At 39.3% G+C, this 19,268-nt stretch overlaps 2 protein-coding genes across 5 annotated transcripts in view; one reads left to right on the plus strand and one right to left on the minus strand.

Moving 5' to 3' along the window:
- Positions 1–9,246, minus strand: part of txndc16 (thioredoxin domain containing 16) — an 11,880-nt gene extending 2,634 nt beyond the window's left edge. The window contains exons 1-17 of one of the 4 annotated variants that reach the window (XM_034864440.1): positions 8,811–9,246; positions 8,384–8,554; positions 8,153–8,235; positions 7,812–7,885; positions 7,596–7,670; positions 6,583–6,704; positions 6,363–6,453; positions 5,918–6,077; positions 4,859–5,028; positions 4,610–4,670; positions 4,392–4,503; positions 3,992–4,138; positions 3,819–3,878; positions 2,921–3,116; positions 2,034–2,164; positions 1,084–1,168; positions 407–542 (exon numbers count right to left, since the gene is read on the minus strand). In XM_034864440.1, coding sequence (XP_034720331.1) covers positions 407–542; positions 1,084–1,168; positions 2,034–2,164; positions 2,921–3,116; positions 3,819–3,878; positions 3,992–4,138; positions 4,392–4,503; positions 4,610–4,670; positions 4,859–5,028; positions 5,918–6,077; positions 6,363–6,453; positions 6,583–6,704; positions 7,596–7,670; positions 7,812–7,885; positions 8,153–8,235; positions 8,384–8,540 — 1,860 coding nt within the window. In that variant the 5' untranslated portion in view covers positions 8,541–8,554; positions 8,811–9,246. Of the gene's footprint in view, positions 1–406; positions 543–1,083; positions 1,169–2,033; positions 2,165–2,920; positions 3,117–3,818; positions 3,879–3,991; positions 4,139–4,391; positions 4,504–4,609; positions 4,671–4,858; positions 5,029–5,917; positions 6,078–6,362; positions 6,454–6,582; positions 6,705–7,591; positions 7,671–7,811; positions 7,886–8,152; positions 8,236–8,383; positions 8,564–8,810 lie in introns of those variants that run through there. The other 3 variants (XM_034864441.1, XM_034864439.1, XM_034864442.1) reach the window with 3 other exon arrangements.
- Positions 9,247–9,762: 516 nt separating this feature from the next.
- gpr137c (G protein-coupled receptor 137c) lies at positions 9,763–17,548 on the plus strand. The gene is made up of 8 exons (XM_034864493.1): positions 9,763–10,624; positions 14,665–14,714; positions 14,999–15,106; positions 15,192–15,330; positions 15,897–16,046; positions 16,739–16,864; positions 16,964–17,088; positions 17,244–17,548. The coding sequence occupies exons 1-8, from the start codon at positions 10,250–10,252 to the stop codon at positions 17,524–17,526; spliced, it is 1,356 nt and encodes a 451-aa protein (XP_034720384.1). The 5' UTR covers positions 9,763–10,249; the 3' UTR covers positions 17,527–17,548.
- The last annotated feature ends 1,720 nt before the right edge of the window (positions 17,549–19,268 follow it).

Here is a 19,268-nt window from a genome sequence, read left to right on the forward strand (position 1 = left end):
TCTGCAGCCAAATTCATCAATGCAAAACAGCATAATGAACACATAAAGGTGGAGCAAAGCATGTCTGGTTTAGCAACATCTGTATTAAAGAGAGCCGTTTCCACCGGACTGCATCATGACCGGATGTTAACTCAGTTGCAACGCATTACTCAAACCCTTTGGTTCCACATATGGAGTTTGTTATCTGTGACATACCGTGAACGATTCAATCTTGGCTTTCACAGAATTCCAAGAAGTCATTTATTTATGGATATTTCATTTCGTCAGATGTAAACGAAGACAGGCTCACAATCTGGGTTTGCGGGAAATTGGGATTTCATTTTGGTTTAGTTTAAATTGGATGTATTTGTTTAGTATTTCCCAATGCATTACACAGAAAGACAATTGAGCACATGTTTTGATTCACCAGTGGATGCAGCAGAGCAGTGTTAATGTGTGAGAGCAGCTCTTCAGCAGAGTTTGACACGGGCAACGTGGAAGGATGTGTCCTCCAAGATGGAAACACCACCACTGCAGGAAGGTCCACAGCGTGCTCTGCTGCCCTGCACAGCAAACACACAACTTGAATAAATATTCAAACTTTTGCAGATCAAACATTTAGCACATTTTTAAGGCTATTCATTAATTAGGGATATTTTACTCTTTAAAAAATTTGATCACGTGTTGAGTGAAGGTACAACTTCAAAATGCCAGGTAGGGTTGTGCAATTAATCAAAATTCAATAGTGATTATGATTTGGTTCCCAACGATCACAAAACCAGAATAATTGAGAAAAACTATTGTTTAGCTCATTACGTTTTGCAAGTAAACTCTTAATATCTCTTGTGTTCTGAATGAAAAAATAAAGTTTGACTAGGAAAAATAGTAAGTCATGTTTCACAGTTGTATGCTTTTTTTAACTGTTTCTTAAATTCAATAATTGCAACATCTTTCCAGAAGTCAACGAGTGGTCGTTTTAACTTATTGTGATTTTCAATATTGACCGGAATAATCATGATTATTTTTTTTCTCCATAATCAAGCAGCCCTTATGCCAGTGACAACCTGGAAACTGGGATTGAAAGACTGTAATTAGAGCGGTTACCATTTCTCTGCGATCCCATCTGTCAGCAGTCCAGTCAGCACCTCTCCTCTCAGTGACTTCGCTACTTCGGTAAACAGTAGTACACCTGCCAAGACAGAGCAACATCACCATTAAATCAGTATATGAGAAGGCTCAAGGATTAGGTTGGTTATATTCCATATTGTTCTTATTGTCACCATGAAAAGAATCCATGAATTAGTTTTCTGAAAAAGAAACTAACAATTAATTACACTTTTAAGAACACAGTGTGTGTATCAAAGCCTGATACATCTTTTAGCTCTGTGCCATACAGCTTCATTGATGTCCAAAAACGATTATAAACAGATCAGTGAGTCATGCAGTTGCACAAAGTCCCATAAATACTAAATCCTTTCTTAACTGAATCACACATTTAGCATGCTGCTGCCAGAAATACTCAGTAAGACCAATAGGACGTGGGATGCCAATGCAGAAGGAATTTGGCTTCTTCTGCCCAAACCACAACACGCCAATTTCCAGCAAGGCACCACTGTTGCTAATCAGATACGTGCAAGCACACATTCTCGGTAGACCCCTGAATTTCCAATGTTTTCCTCGCAATCGTAAATTGGTGCCACGGTGGTTAGTTTAATGAACTGCTATGCAGTGTTTTGGGGTCTGCGAAGCCTTTGATCTCACATGTCTGCTGTTCAAACTGGCCTTCCTGGATGCTGTTTCATGTCTTACTGGTACCTGAACTCCTGTTGACACTCCAAATGAAAAATATACAACACCACCAGCCTTACACTTAACGTTTTTGACCCTAACCCTGTGGCACAGTTTCTGTATCCTTTGAAAATTGAACAAAGTCCTGATTTTTATTTCAGATATAGAGGCATCCCATATTAGAAAATGTCAAAAGGTCATCATTAGCTAAAAATAAGCACGGTTTCAGGCGTCACAACAAAAAACATAAGATTACAGCATCCTACCTCTGTGTGTTTCAAGCAGTCCCAGTACTCTGTCAGGCGTATAGCCTTCTAGCTCAGTGTGAGGCACTTCCTGAAGGAATGATGTCAAGTCCTCTTGGGTAGTCAGCAGCACAGGAGAAGCTGGCTGGCTCCTGGTTAAAGAGACGAATAAGCATGTGTGTGTGTACACACACACACACACACACACACACACACTGTATGAAAGGCCTGGTCCAGGTTAGAGGCTCTATATGAATATATTATAGTATTACTACTACTGTTCAAAGAGAACTACAACATTTCTCTTTTGGCTTTAAGGAGACACTCATCAGTCAAAAGACTTGATGACATACAAGCATGGAAGTCTCTGGGGGATTACAGGACAAAAATCTCCTGAATTACAGAAAACATGACAGGCCATTAATACAAGCAACAATTTCAAGGTCTATACAAAAACCTGTGAGCAAAAGCGAAAACGGCATAGATGCCACTTGATGCCCTTGGTGCAGCTGATTGGACATAATAGCCAAGACAAACTACAGAAAGTGAGACAAATTAACAGAGAAATGTTTCTTTTTAGATAAAACAGATATTGACAGTAGTAGTAGTAGTAGTAGTAGTAGTAGTAGTAGTAGTAGTAGTAGTAGTGGTAATAGCAGTAGTAGTATTCCCCATTATAAGTGAACTGAACTGGATGTGTAAAATTCTCATTAAAAATGGTCAAGAAACTAAATTTGCATCATTTCTTTAATTTCGATTACCCATTGTTTATTTCAATGTTCCATAATTTTGATTGGAAGAGGACTTAGCTGAATATAAGACTATAACATATCATGAAGTAATTCATCTCCTGATTTTAAAATAATTTCAAAGACAAATTTATGTCTGTGGATTCTTAGAAAACTCACAGCATGATGAAGCGATGCAGCGCCTCAGTACCCAGCATGCCTCTGTAGTACTGGGGCGACTCGTGGGGGCGGAGCAGCAAGACGCTGGGAAAGGCCGTGATTGGCTGGAACGGGATCGGGGGGAAGCTGCCCGGCTGAGCAGCACATAGGTCGGTCCACTCTCCACAGTCGACCGCACTCATCTGGACTTCGGAATCTGAAGAGATTCATTCATCAGTTAAACATCAAGATCAAGTCATTTTAAAACTCATCAAATTTGATCATGTCCGGAAGTAATCTCCTCCAACTCCAGAACTTGCATCATCATCCTGTTTCACAGTTGCCTGTGCCAGTGTGCCAAAATATAAACATATGTAATTATTCCCCAACTTCAAATAATACAAAGAAAAATATAAAGAGTTCCAAAATCCATTAGTATTAAACCTCATGATGTCCTCGGGTGAAATTTGACCTGTTTCTCAAAGTTTTTTACATCAGAAATGTGTTTTTTTTTACCACATTGCCAAAAAATAACTTTGACGCATTTACATTGTGTGGAAGCAATACAACATTCTTTGTAGGTCAAAGAAATGATTACTTCCATAGACTTTTGAACGTTTTAATAATTTATTTTTGCATTTGGGAGAAAAAAAATGTAAATGTCTCCTGACATGAACTGTGATTCACTCAACATCTTCTGATCTTAACCATATACTTTTTAAAATAAAAAAAAGTAGGTTTTCAATTTTGACTCAGAAGGACCACAAGTCCATGGTCAACGGAAAGACAGCACAAGGGTTAAAGTTTCTGTGTCACACTATAATGTATATTTTTGACATAACTAAGGCTCATTATAATGGTATAGTCCTGGAATAGTGACTCTCCTCTGGGCCTGTTCATGCTGCACCCAGCTGCTTACCTGTAAGACCCTCTGCAACATCAATAAAGGAGCTGAGAAACGCCATTGAAGCAGCATCCCCTGGAGGCAAAAGCAGAAACTACACTTTCTTCCATCCACATGTATTTCTACTTTGAAATTCATATTAATTTGCTTCTCCTCCTTGACAGGACAGTAAGGAGAGTGTGGCTTACATTTGAGGTAGAAGAGTGCCACTGTCAGGCTGCTTTGAGCTACTGCGGTGTGGAAGTTGTCAGAGGTTAGCTGGGTAATTGAGTCCATGTCCGGCAAGTTGCCCCGGTTTTCGTAGACAGAAGCCGCAATTTCATCATCCAAATGGCCTGGAAGCAGACACAGAAACACATTAACACGCGGAAAAACTCTAGTTCTTTACCTTCTGACTGCTGGTATGTGATGTGTGTGGTATATTGTATTGTGTCTCTGAGTATGTGAACTGTACAAGCAAACTGTGTGAAATGTGAACTGAGTTGTGTAGTTGGGTTTATGGATTAAACACACAATGATGTTCAAAGAAAGTTCCTAATTGGTAAATAAAGTTCAGTGAATTTAACTGACTGATTCTTTCCATTTTACCATCAGACTCCTCCTCGTCTTCCTCTTCATCCTCTTCCTCTTTCTCTTGATTTGTAAAGAGCTCCAACACCTCATCAAGGTCGTTCAAGGTCAAATATTTCACCTCTAAACTCTCAAAGCACACACATACACACACACACATTAAAAGGTAAAACACACATGGGAAAAAAATATTAACTAATCTTATTTTGTATGTACTGTATGTATGACAATTATACCTTCTCAGGCAGCCTGTAAGCAGCATTGTATTCATCGGGGGTTTTTACTGCAGGACTCTGCCTACACACACACAAGCGCACACACACAGACGCACACAAACACACACACTATTAATAATTAAAAGTTATAACAACATTAAATAAAGCCTAACACCCCAATTCATGCCCATATATATATATATATATATATATATATATATATATATATATATATATATATATATATATGTGTGTACCTGTGCTTCTTACCTATGTACCAACAGCAGCAGGGCAAGGCCACGCAGCCGCCAGGCCAGAGTGGTGGCCGTGGCCAGGTCCAGGTGCGCGGTTGTCGGACGAGAGAACAGGAAGACCTGGGGGGTCTGCTGGTAGGGGAACTGAGGGGGTTGGACTGAGGAGGGGTCGGTGTAAACCTCCGACTGGAAGTGAAGAGACACATTAATAATACAATAATGTACAAATGAATACATTATATTGACTGTTACCTTTTTAGACTGTTATTTGACTTGCTTCACAATCAGACAAAAACACATTCAATTGGGATTTAAAGTGTGCAACGTCTAAGTATAGGCAGAGCTGAAATGATTTCTTCGATTAACCGAGTAGTCGATCAACAGAAAAAAATGTGTTATATATTATATTGACTGGCTCTAGTTTGACAAATGGTTTTCCTTCTTTTTTTAAGTATACCAACATAGAGAACTTTTGTTTTTTTCCGGCACAGATATGACACATTCTGGCCCAAACGCATTAGGGCTGTATTTAGTTAACAATTATTAAATAAAATACTCAAAACATAATTTCCTCAAGCTCAACATAATGTCATCTAACTGCTTATTTTGTCCACCCAAAATATATTCAGCTCACTACCAATCAGACAAAAGCAGCTAATTAAAAGCTGGAACAATGGAATATTTGGCTTTATCCGGTGGCCTGGTTAATGGGTTAATGTTACGACCATGACCTGCCGCATGCCCAACAGGGCCTACAGCATGTTGCATGTTGTTCCCCATTTCTCTCTCCTTATTTCCTGACTGACTAATCCAGCGACATGGGGTCGGGACCTTTTAAAAGGGCAATAAGACAAATCATGTCACAGAACAATCAACAGGACAGAATAGCTAGAAAAACATGGTTCTGCTATACAAATTTGCTCTTTTTGGTGATTGGAACATTTTAATAAAACATAGGGGGGGGGGGGGGGGGTCACATGTGAAAAATAAGACTAGATTGTTTTGGCTCTAGACATAACTAAATATAAAGTGTACACATTGCTGCACCGTGGCACTACATTTCCTTCCTTCTTACCACCAGTGGAGCCTCCATAAGCTGCAGAAAGGAGTGGAGGCTGAGGGTGGACAGGGGTTTCCTCATAAGGGTCAAAGGACACGTCATCGGGATCACAAACCCACTGTCAACTCTACAGTGGAGGAACCACACTCGAGACGAGTGAGACAACTCATTAACACTGAAAAAAAGATGGAGAAGGAGCCTTAACATCACCACATGAAATGAATAAAACAGATGTTTTGAGACAAAAAATTTAGTAAGCCAGTACAAATTTTCCCCAGAATTTTCCTGTGGAGTTGGCAATGCTGTGTTTGACTTGCCACATGTCTGACAAAAATCCAAATCACTTCATCTTGGTGACTCTACAAAAGGGCTTGAACAATTCTTCCAAAAGATATTTCTGCATTTGATTTTTTTTATGATGGTCTCCAGAGAAAAGAAAGGAAAAAGAAAAAGATCCTACCCTAAGTGCTTCAAAACTGGGCCTCCAGTTATGAGGATGAACTGGTATTTGGATCCGTACACATACGCTGTCTCCATCATCGATCTGTGCTCTAAAGTAACAAAATCAGCAGAAACAATACAATTAATTTACAACCTATTAGTCAATTAATCAGCAGCCAGATCATCTTCATCAATGACACCTGGCCTCCTTGTATCCATCCTCTCCCTCTTTTTCATACCTTGGGTTCCCAGACTGCGGACATAACCCAGCACGATATCCTTCTTCCCTCTGGCTGCCTTCTCCATAGCCAGCAGGTCAGTGTCTGTGTGAACGTACTTGACCTCTTCCCGCAGAATGGCACTTGAAGAGGAAGACAGAGAGTCAAAATCTCCATTTTCATCTAACTGCCAATCACACCCAAAAGGGCAACTCTGGTGATATTCTTTGTTTTTATTATGAAAAGACCAGAACCAAAAATGTGTTAGTCCGTCTCTCTATTTTTTTTTACTTCTCTACCCGGTGTGTGGCTCTCAGATCTAATCTCATTGGTTCTTGCAGACTTAAATCCTTTAAAACAGCTAGCAAATATATAACTTCATTTTTTAAACGAGTGATTTCCTTTAAAAGCTGGTCACGGTAGGTTTTTTTTTAGCAATCACTACTCAAACAGGAGTGCATTTGAATGCACCTATTTTCTCCTAAATCAATACTTAATTTCAGTCATCGAGCAAAAACCAGCTTCTCCAATGTGAAGATTTCTGTTTGTACAGAAAGAGAAACAGAAATCTATTATATTAAAGATATATTTAGATTTTGCACAGTTAGTCAGACAAAACATGGTACATGAAGATATCATCTTGGGCTTTGAGAACATTTGATGAGTATTGTTTTTACATTTTGTAGATTGAATCTGTTAATCAATTATGGTCATGGTATAGGTCATTAGTTGAAAGCTGAAAGGTTCTGAAATGTAGCACATAAGCACAAAATCAACAATCAATGACCTGTTGGAGTCTGCATGACATGACAAATAAACACTTCAATGGATAATATTAAATACAAAAGACCCTACAACAAATCACATGATCAATTGCAGTATTATATATAAATCAATCAACTGCTACTATACATAGTTTCTAGCTTCAGATGTAATGTTATACTGTTAAACTATATTAACACACAACAAGGACTGAAAGTTAAAGCCGCCTCACACAACTGGGTTACATTCCTGAGGGAGTGCTGCTTACTTACAAGAGGACTTCAGAGACTATAGAGTTGACGTCAAACACAGTGTCCAGATCAAAACCCAAAAACTCTTTACCACCCCTGTCAGAAAGACATGGGCAGAGTTAGAGAAATATTAAGGAAAATGCCAATACAATGCATTTAGTACATGTATGTCAAGTGTGTCTGTTGTGACAAATACACTCGACAGCTCCCACTACTGCTGTTCTCCACACATCCCACCTGAACAGAAACGCCGTGTGCAGCACCCGTTCCTCTGTGCAGTATGCATGAACCAGTTCTTTATTGCAGTTGACCTAAACAGAAAGGCCGAAAAGATACTGAACTGTCCGCATCTTGAAGTTCACAGAGACTTTAAGCTTCAATGTTAAAGGTCCCATGACATGCTGTTTTAGATGCTTTTATATAGACCTTAGTGGTCCCCTAATACTGTATTAGGTGTTAAACCCTGTCAAGCCACTGGGGGGGGGAAAGGCAGGCAGGGGGAAGTGACATTTTCATGCCATGGGACCTTTAACTTCTATGACAGATGGAACAAAGGTAGCACTGAGGACTACAGTTACCTTGCCAACCAGTATTCCATAATCCTGCAGAGCATCAACAGACTTCTCCAACTCCACCAAGAAGAGAGAGATGGTTGGAGTGACTGAAGAAAGAGAAATATTGTTACACTTGATACATAGGTTTACCTGGGAACTGTTGCGTTGCATTTTGACCAGTCCCTGGACCTTTGCTGTATTTAAAAACTACTTAAAACGGAAATACAAATGTGGAAACGATTGTGTGAGACCTACCTTGATGCTCAAAATAGATAAACATCATCTTCCCCGAATGCAATTTCTCATAGAAGTCTGCAGCTGTGTATTCCATCAGGTCTGATGTGTTCGCTTTCTCTGTGCATCCTCCTGACTTCATCCACAGCAGGAAAACAGCAATACACATCCACATCATGGAGATTGGGCTCTTTGTGCTTTCTGTGGGGGGATGATTGTTATCAAACTAGGAGATGCAGTTCGTGGTATTAGCTTCAATGAATAAACAGAAAATAACCATACTGTCTGTGTATAACTGCCAAAGGCATGTAGACAGTCATGATGAAACTGATTCCAAACAGACCAAGGCAGGGTAACAATATGAACACTCACTATTAGTTCACATAACCTGCACTATGTAATAGTATTGAAAGGAGCAAGCAGTAAGAGAAAGATGCTAGCTCGTTACCTGAGAAAGTCGAGAAGGGGTTAAAGTTCAACTTTTATCTTTCCAAGTGGCACAAACGTTACAAACCACAATTACAATTAAAGGAGATAAAGACATTATGACGCTAATTATAAGCAGCAGCTTATCCTACTGTAAAATCCAAAAGAAAGTCCAAACACGGCGCTTTCTGCTTTAGTTCGGAATGTTATTGCTAACGTTAGCTTGTTCATTGGCTAGGCTTGTTAGCTGCCTACTGTTGGATGGATATCCATGGCTTTATTTAGCTAGCTAACGTAAACAGCTACGAATGTCAAAGATACATGTCGGCATATGTCAGTGTAAGATGTAGCTAAGTAAACCACAAGGTTATTTTTCACCAAGCTTCACAATCAAATTTGAAAAAAGTGTCTTGATAGAATGACGCTCTTTTCGCAAAATAGTGTCAAGCTAGTGAAGTTGAAACAGTACTTCACAGTACAGTACAGTTTTTGTTTTTAAATAAAATACTTGCTGTGTCGTTTTAAGTAGTGCATGCAACTTTCATAATAAACACGAAACATATACTGTAAGAATGTGTAGCTGATGATAACACAGCTGTTTTACAGTTGATTTAATTGTAGTCCCAAAGGTGGCTGTTCCATGAACACAAGGCAAAGCGAGAATACGTGCAGGCCAAATTTGTAAGCTTTTATTTTGAAGGCATCACCACAACTGTGGTTATTGCTCATTAACTTGACGTAAATGTCTGGAAATTGTTTTGACGCGTTTTCTTTGCGAGATACGCCTATTTGCTTCCTTGAGCCAATAAGATCAGGCAACAGATTTGACTTAAAAGAAATCTCCAATCACAAGCACACAGAGGGCGGGCACTGTCACATCTGACATCATCATAAACGAATGGGGTGAGAACGCTATGGAGGTTGGGCGGTAGGATGACCCAATGACATAGCGAGAAGGAAAGGGGGTGTGAGGACTTAGGTGATTTAGCTAGGAAACTGGCTAGAATCTGCGGCTCCGGAGTCAGCTGTTTCCCTAGAAAATCAGACTGGTGTTAAGCCAAGATGGTGGCCTGCAAAGCTCTAGTTTCAGTTGTAAACGAGAGCTACGGGGGCGGGTCTAAAATGCATCACAGCTGATCTGGAGGTCCTCCCCCTCCTTAACTTGTTTTTTGCAGAGAACAGCTTTGCAGAGATTCACAGGGGGACCTCTTGTTTTCTTTCTCTCTTTCTGGTTATTTTTAACCTAGCGCTTATTAAAACTACAACCCGTTTTTCCTTCAGTCTTGAATTTAAACACAGCTTCATGATGCCACTTCTTTTCAGAATAAACTGCAATCGCAATTTTTCACCCGAATACCCAAATATCTTTGTCATCCACTGTGATTTTAGCCCAGATCTGAGCAAGTTTTAGTGTTTTCGCCTTCACAGCATCTGATGTGTTAGTGCGAGCCGTCAGTGGAGATGTTTTCGACAGGAGAGGATGTTCATTCCCATTTGTTTACCTCACTGAAGGAGTCATCTGGAGCTGCAATCTCCCCAACACTGGAGCTCAGTCTAACTACCGTCTACATCGTCCTCTACTCCTTCCTGTTTGTTTTCGTTTACCTGCAGCTCTGGCTCATTTTGCACTACGGACACAAGCGCTTCAGCTACCAGAGTGTGTTTTTGTTTCTGTGTTTGCTGTGGGCAGCGCTGAGGACGACCCTCTTCTCTTTCTACTTTAAAAATGTGATGCAAGCCAACCAGCTGCAGCCTCTGGCCTACTGGCTGCTCTACTGCTGCCCCGTCTGCCTGCAGTTCTTCACACTCTGCCTACTCAACCTCTACTTCACCCAGGTAGGACTACAGTGTGTGTGTGTGTGCGTGTGTGTGTGTGTGTGTGTGTGTGCGTGTGTATGTGTGTTTGTGTGTGGTGTATTTTTTCTCATTTTTTTTTCATTTAAACGTCTTGTTTCCCATGCCATTCATTGAATTGAGAGGTGTGTGAGTCAGGGTGCATGTTTGTGTGTGTATGACCAGATTTTATAAAACTGCTGACATTGCAGTTTTGTGTTCATTGTATTTATGTGATTAAACATGTAACGCACGCAAATGGTACAGTTGTCCTATTCTCTTGTATTATATTGACTCTTTTGGTGGATTCCTATTATTCCAAGCCAAGATCTTTAATTGCTTGTCACTTACCGCCATGTGTGCAAAAGCTCTTCAAGGATGATTGGCCTACCCTCTTGTAAAAAGGGAGCTGATTTAACAACAGTTTTTCACACTGAATTTGCAGTAAACTCATGCCAGTTGTTAGTTTAGTAAAGATAAAACACCAGCTAATTTAAAAAAAAACTACAACTCCCATGAGGCTTTGGTGGTGCTTCTTTGGCGGGCTTGTTGGATATGTTTGACATGTTAAAGTATTTTCTGATATTTTATGAACCTACTGATTACCTGGTCTCATCAAGTCCCAGCCTCCATGGATGCATTTCAGTTAATAAGTGGACTCAAGCAAATTAACCCGTCTGCAGCGGCATGTTCTCACATACTGTGTGTGTGCGCATGGTGTGTATAAAAGAAAGATCTGGTCAGTTAACACCAACCCACTCCAAATGTCAAAGACCTTCTTGGTTCTAGAAAACACCTACACTGGGACTTTCCGTTGTTAATACCACCCCAGTTAAATCACTGCCTCAAAGGAAATCTCAGTCACATAAAGGGGCGTCAGAAGAAGGGAAGCTTGTTGAACTGGCTGAGTGGACATAATGAAGCCAAGGGTGTCATGTGACTGCTGAATAACCACTGTTGCCCATCAGCTGATCTGCGACCAGTTAAAGCAACTAGACTCCCTTTGAATAAAAAATAACGTCTTCATTTTCTTTGGTTGTTGTGCTACTTTGCATTAACCCTCCTGTTGTCCTCCGGGTCAAATTTGACCCATTTTCAAAACGTTTCTAAATCAGAAATTTGGGTTTACTTCAACCGAATTGTAAAAAAAACAGTAACCTGGATGGTTCCATGACACACTCCTTACAAGTTAAATAACTGATCACTTCACTATTTTTATCAAATTTGGGTGTTTTATTTAATTTTATAGCATTTAAAAAAAAAAAAAATGTGACAAATGTAGGGAAAAAACAACAAAGGCGCAGATACAATCAACAAAGATACTGTAAAAAGTGAGAAAGAACTTCTGGAAAAGTTAGAAATTGTCCAAAAGTGACAACAAATGTCAGAAAAAGCTTCAAAAACTCTGTCATAACAACAACAAAAATGTCCAAAAAAATTGACTGGGAAAAGTGTCTTAAGGAGGTTTTAACTTAAAAATATGACCCAATAAGACTAAATGTAGGTCTACGGGAAGACAACACAAGGGTTAAAGCAGCAAAACTGTCATACACCACAGGGACAGTGGAAACCGCTGTCTTTTCTTTTCCACCATTACTAACAAAATGTTCTTCTTCCATGTCATTATTGGTTTAAAAATATGTACGTACTGTATATCTATGTTAGGAAGGCCATATGTCTGGCCAGCGCAATGAACACACTTTCCTTACTTGAGGTTTTGTGTCTAGCCGGGTCAGACCTCAGTAATAAATCACATTCATATTTTTTCCCACAGTAGAAACTTTGACCATCCTGCAGCATAACTTGCTCGAACAGCACCTGTAGTGAAATGAATTGCTTTTACAGTCTCAGTTTTATTGACAGGCAGCTATTTTCAGGGAAAAGGCTCTGATGACAAAAGTAAATAGAAACTTGCTGTAAGCCACTTGCCCAGCAACAAAAAGACGACAGACACAGCTGTTAGCGACTTGCAGGTGCTGGTGCACAGAGTGGAGCTTTTAGTAAAGGGACCGCTATTTCCCTCAGGAGTTAAATGCACCAAGATGCTAAATGACATAGAAAAAAAATCAAAAGCACATTTCTTCTAGAAAAACATATGTTTCATCATCTCATAGACGTATTAGATCTGTGATAAACCTTTAGGTTAAAGGGAACCCAAGCCAATAAGGCCGGCTGTAATAAATCTACGAGACTACGCTGCAATTAATTAACTTTTAGTGGAAAATGAAAGTGGCCTCACTGACTGATCAAAGACTACATTAGGGCTGCATTTAAGGAGTATATTTATCATTGATTGAACGGGACTCATTCAAATTGCTTGTTTTATTCAACCAGCAGACCAAGCCACAAACATATCCACATATGACAAAGCTATGCATCACGCTGCATAGTTATGAAGCTGGAACCAGAGAACGTTTGGCCTTGTCCTTGACAAATGATTTTTTGGTTAACAAAATAGTTCATCAAGTTATTAATTTACTGTACAGTATATACTCATATTTTTTGTTTTTTGTTTATGTGTGCTTACGGTGCATAAAGCACCTACAATTGGCTTCAGGTGTCCCCACACACAGGCACAGCAAACCTTTCTTTTAGCAAAGCTTGATTAATAATTATTTCAACCAATGTCACAACACAGTTCCTGCATTAAACAGGGCTGTTTAACTCACGGAGAGGGATACATGGCATTAGCAGAACACTGATATAACATCATGCCACTGTGACACAGCCTGTTGTCTGACACACACACACACACACACACACTCACACACACAGACATGCTTGTGTGGAAATACTTCTGTGTAGTGTTTTCTGATGAGTCAGGCATGACTCCTGACCTGTGATTTACTCTCTCTCCCCTCCCCCTTTAGTGCATTTTAGCTCCTTCTCTTCTCACTACAGAAAATAATAATGGTAATGTTCTCATTCTCTACTGAAAGAAAAAGGTGATTTAGGTTTAAGGGGATTTTCCTTAGATTTTACACTAGATTTTTACACTATATAATCCGGTCATGTTCTGTTGGCTCGTTGCTTCATTTCTAGGTTACAAATTACCTCCTGCTGGCCTACATTCACACACAAAAGTGTGTGTGTGTGTGTGTGTGTGTGTGTGTGTGTGTGTGTGTGTGTATAAACTCAATGACCATGTTAAACAATATTACCAGACATCTGTGGCTATGGCAGCTATCATATCATATCAAAATTGAATCATTATCATTAATCTGAGTCTGACAGATCGGATAAACTGGATGTTTTAACTGCTAGCATGTTAGCTGCTACATAATATGTTGTTTTTGTTTGGATTGGCTTGATTATTTATTTGATACTTTTCATTATCACCATAGCATACTATCATTAGCATAGCTACTAACAGTCCAAATTACATTTTATTTCAAGAGCCAACATCATATGTTCTCTAATTAGTGCCTCCTCTAGGAAGGCAAATTAAACTCACTGTGTAGAGGATGCTGGGAGCTCTGACTTATTACAAGTGTATTGGACCATTCTGGGCTATGTCACAAATCACTGAGCGGTGACTGCTTTATGAAAATATTACATTTACATAGGTAGAAGAAGTAGGTCAGGTGTGGATTATCCAAAACCAGACTTTTTTATGAAGTGGTTTTTCTACACACGATTTGTTTAATTGAATTTTTCCAAAATGTACTACATCATGCTTACTGTAAATATTTATACTAGCATATTCCTATGATTCTTCTCAAACAAATAATTCTGTGTATACATACACACTATTATAGTGTGGACTCTTGCTCGGCTCTCTTGTTTTTCTTGTCCTGAATGAATGTATGCTTCATAACCATGTGTGTGCCTGTGTACTTCAATAACACACAGGAATTTCCTCAGGCTCTGTTAAGATCACACTCTTCTCCTAAAAAAAACATTTTCTTTTTGCTCTCTCTTTCCTTCTATCTTATCCTGAAGTTGAAATGTTTAAATACCATACTGGAATTATGAAATGTAAATATGTATCAAATGTACACCACTGTATGTGTGTGATATTTGTTATGCTTTTCTGTGTTTAGGTGATGTTCAAGGCAAAAGCCAAGTATTCACCAGAGCTCACCAAATACAAGTAAGTCTGCCCTTTATCATTATTATATCTTATGTAACTTTCCGTTTACAGTTTGTCGTGATATTTTTATCAAATATTATTCTAAAAGGAACTGTCCATATCTGCATCTAATAACATGCAATACTCTTTCTGTCATTTCTGGTTAAAGACAGAAAATCTGAATATGGTTTTATGATTTTAACAGCTCACACACACAGTTGGTTTGCAGCTTCGACACCATGCATTTTAATTAGTTGTTTATGAATAAAGTCACATTGTATTTACTTCTCTCTTTCTTTCTCCAGGGTTCCCCTGCGTTTGTTCTTCCTGTGTCTTAGTATGTTCTTTCTGGTGGTGAATTTAACTTGTGCATTGTTGGTGCAAGGGGCTCTGCAGCGCTCTGAACCACCGAGGTAAACAAGTATAATGATCTCACATTTAGCCCCCGCAGAACAGTTTTACTTGAGTGTCTTAAGTTAATAACCTTCATGTATCCAGTGATGGGGGTATCAGGCATGCAGTCCTGGCCCGGGTCTTGATCAACGACAGTCTGTTTGTCCTGTGTGCTGTCTCTCTGGCCGTCTGCATCTTTAAGATCGCCAAGATGTCCTCTGCCAACGTTTACCTGGAGTCCAAGGTAAGAATAAAAACATGCATGCTGCAATTAATTTACTTAGGCATGGTTCTTGTACTGCTACTGCTTATAACTAAAATATACACCAATATTATTTTTGATGGGGAAAACCATGTCAGTATACATTTATAGATGCACACTATAGAGAAATGTAACATTTTTGGTAGAAGGAAATGGGTATGTGGCACTCTTCTTCCCATTTCTAAAACTTTTTCACTACACATTAGACTTTAGTCAGCTCTACAGTGGGAAATGAACAGAATGCATCCCCGACCATTAACGGACAGCACACAAGTTAAGAAGCACTTTACACAAATAAGATTAGGGTAAGAAAAATAGCGTTAACAAATTTAAAACGCCTGCTGTTTGCCCGCTGCAAACAAGACACACTCATTCTGGAAATTAGTAACATTAGCATGAACGTCCTGTAGCTTAATATCAAAATATACCAGACATCAGGCCTCAGTCATTTGGTGGCTCACATCTGTGGCCCATATCTGACAATCATTAACAGGCCAATAGCCGACTGATGCATGACTTGTAGTAAAGCACGGTAACTCTTCCACCAGGGAACATCAGTGTGCCAAGCTACAGCAGTAGGAGCCGTGGTGATCCTGCTCTACACATCCAGGGCCTGTTATAACCTGGTGGTGGTGGCGCTGTCCCCACAGGACAGACCCAGTCCCTTCAACTACGGCTGGTACAGTGTGTCTGATCAGGTACTGCACCAATTGTCTTCTCTTTTAAATGGAAAACATGCTTTTATTTAGCCGGACGCCCAGTGATGACGATGTGGACAATCCATTTTGGGAGATTTGGGAAAGCAGTGCTTAGTAGGGTAAAAGGCTTTGTTTGGCTATAAATAACCATGTGTGTCCTGACCTATATCATGGCTCAGGCCTTGAGACAGACAGCCCATATTAAAATGTGTGTGTATGTGTGTGTGTGTGTTGGACATGAAACACCAACTAACACCTACTGTGTGTATGTGTAGGCATAATCTGACATATTAAATTATTTCTTTAATCTGTTAGTATACCAGCTGTCAGTCCCGTTTGTGTGTTACGTATAGTAACTTAGTTTAAATCACAGTAAGAAATACACAAACTTTTCTTTTTAAATTTAGCATCATTAAATAGTTGTTTGTTGTTTTTTCGTGCTTCCAGGCCAAGCTAAGATAATCACACCTGATTCCAACTAATAATTAGTGCGCAGACATGAGAATGGTACACATTTTCTCATGTAAGTCTCAGGAAGAATGCCAATAACCTTATTTCCCAACATGTGGAACTATCTTTTATGGCTGCCATACTCACGAGGCAAGCCGCGTTGATAGTGTAACATATATGTACAGTCATACGAGGACTATAATAATAGAACGCATTATACACTGTGTTTGTGTGTGTTGCAGGCCGATGTGCAGGAGATCAGCGGGGAAGCCTACGTTGTGTTTGGGATCATTCTGTTCTTCTGGGAGCTGCTTCCTACAAGTTTAGTTGTGCTTTTCTTCAGAGTCCAGAGACCCAACCAAAACCTGGTAAATAACATGTATGAAAGTATAAATGCCTGCAATAATCTGTCAAACAATTTTAAACAGTAAAGTATTATGAAGCTTTAACATCTCTGTAACTCCCAGGCTCCCGGAGGGATGATCAACAGCCACAGTTTCAGCTCCAGAGCATATTTCTTTGACAACCCTCAAAGGTATGATAGTGATGACGACCTGTCAAGAAGCATCAATAGTAGGACTGATCGGACCAGGTGGGCACATACCCGAGCACAAATACAGTCTTTGAAGCTTTGTATTGAAAGATCAATACCTTGACTACTAAAATGACTTTTGATTGATGTCTCTTCTCCTTACCCTCTTCTCCCTTCTTTTTTTCCTTTAACACTCCTTACCATCCATCTCTCAGTCTCCACTCCACCACTCCCCAGCTAGGTACATCCAGTTGGTATGGCTCCATCCAACGTAACGGGACTCTAGCCGCGGGCGTTGCATCCGCCCAGCAACCGCCATCTTCCACGGCCCCCCTCCTCTTTGCCTACGGAAACATCCAGAGTCACAATCCCCACCATCACAACTACTACTCCACCCCGCAGAACAACTACCACCATCATCATCACAGTAACTACTTTTCAACGCCACAGAATTATTACTGTGGGTCACAAACATATTTCTGCACCCCACAGAATTAAGCAGGGTCCATCCGTTAGATTGTAAAAGACTAATAACTAACTATTTCTTGCGTTTGTGTCACCATTTTGCATCCCCAGATATATCAAAGCAGGTTCTTTCATCCAATTGTGCTAATATGGAATGTACCATTCTGCTCAGACCGGAGCCCATGTAGTGGGTTGGCTAACATGGCTAATGCCGGAGCTAGTCTGTCAGTTATCCGTTGTGGGCACAAAGGCGTTATATTCAATCTGAATTTGTTGTTGCATTATTTAGGTTGTCATGGATTGAGTTGTGTTATTGTTTTAGAAAAAAAAAGAAAAAAAAAAGGGTAATCTTGGCGGGAAAGAACAGTGAAGAACGCTAGGCTGCTATCTCAATGCTCGATCTTCAAAAAGGCTTTTCAATGAAAACCAAATGTTTCTCTGGCTTTTCTCCTGTCTGGTTATGACAGGAATTAGCAGTTGCTAATTTGCCGTTAGCTATTGTAGCAGTGATTGCTAGCTTATAGCCAAGGTTAACAGATCACTTAAACTTAAATCAGTTTAACCGAGACAATTTTCAGCAAAACTGTATTTTAAAAGATAATCAAACTTCCATCCATCACAGACTTGTAATATTCTCTTTTGAAACAGTGTTAAGTTTGGTGCCACAGGAAAAAAGTTTTACAAACTCATTAACAAGCTTAAGACTTTAGCCTGCCTACTCAGTACTGGATTTGTGTTTAATAGTTTTGACATTTAAATTAAGCTTATTACAGTTTTCATAACTGACTGTCATCAAAATACTAGTCAGTTTATGTCAGTGTTCACTGAAACACAGCATCATCCATATAAACTGCTTACAGACGCAAAGTACATGTGAAGTTTATAGGTAGCTGTAATATGCATGTTATTCTCAATAGCACAAGCTTGGTCAATATGTAAGTGTGTGAAAAATGTAACATCTAACAGATGCATTTATGACAATTGGTGATGAACAGTTTTAACAGATGGCTTTAATAACCAGCTCAGGCTTCAACAAAATCTGCTCAGTTACAGGAATGTGCCACAGCTGTTAGATTATATTAAAGAGCAGCCAAATCCAGGTTTCCTTTCCCATAATTATCCAATCAAAACTATGGGAAAACCTAAAACAGGAAGTGGCATACACTGTAAAGTTGCTGAATGTTTGGGATTAAAAATATAGTGATTTTACTGGGCAGTAGCATCATCAGTATCATTTGGAGACTAAAATAATAAAATGTTACCTACATTAAGTAGATAATAAGCCTAAGGATTGCACATTAAAAATGTCTCTAAAACATATGTTTGACCAAAAACCTTTCATGTAATCGGTTCCTCTGAGCTGTGAGGCGAAAATTTGCACTTAGTTCACCTTTAGAAAAAAAAGGCTTTGGGCCTGAATGTAGGATTTCATCTCCTACTTGTTTTATGTATTTATCTCAATCATGGTCTGTGTTTGAGAAAGGAAATAATGTGCCATCACATTTTGTCGTAATACTTTAATTCTTAAGAAAAATATTTTTGCACAAGAAATGGTTGTTTTTGTGTGTCAAGTTAATCGATTTCTAATCCATGTGTGTGTTTTGAGTTGGTTTATGTGCAATTTTAATTTGAGATTTGTTTTTAATTATTTTACCCTTTTCTCAGACCAAAATCAGTGTACATATCAGTGTCAGGACTAAATGAAAAAAATGCTACCCAACTAAAAAGCTAGTTGCATTACTTGTATCAACAAGTTTCATAGAACACTACAAGTA

Source organism: Etheostoma cragini, chromosome 24 (genome assembly GCF_013103735.1).
Source record: "Etheostoma cragini isolate CJK2018 chromosome 24, CSU_Ecrag_1.0, whole genome shotgun sequence".
NCBI classification, from domain to species: Eukaryota; Metazoa; Chordata; class Actinopteri; order Perciformes; family Percidae; genus Etheostoma; species Etheostoma cragini.

Bases quoted from the DNA above. Each gene is read 5' to 3' on its own strand.
- gpr137c (XM_034864493.1), top strand. From the start codon at position 10,250: ATGTTTTCGACAGGAGAGGATGTTCATTCCCATTTGTTTACCTCACTG. The intron at 14,715-14,998 runs GTAAGTCTGCCC...TTCTTTCTCCAG, and splicing joins CCAGAGCTCACCAAATACAA to GGTTCCCCTGCGTTTGTTCT. The intron at 15,331-15,896 runs GTAAGAATAAAA...CTCTTCCACCAG, and splicing joins ACGTTTACCTGGAGTCCAAG to GGAACATCAGTGTGCCAAGC.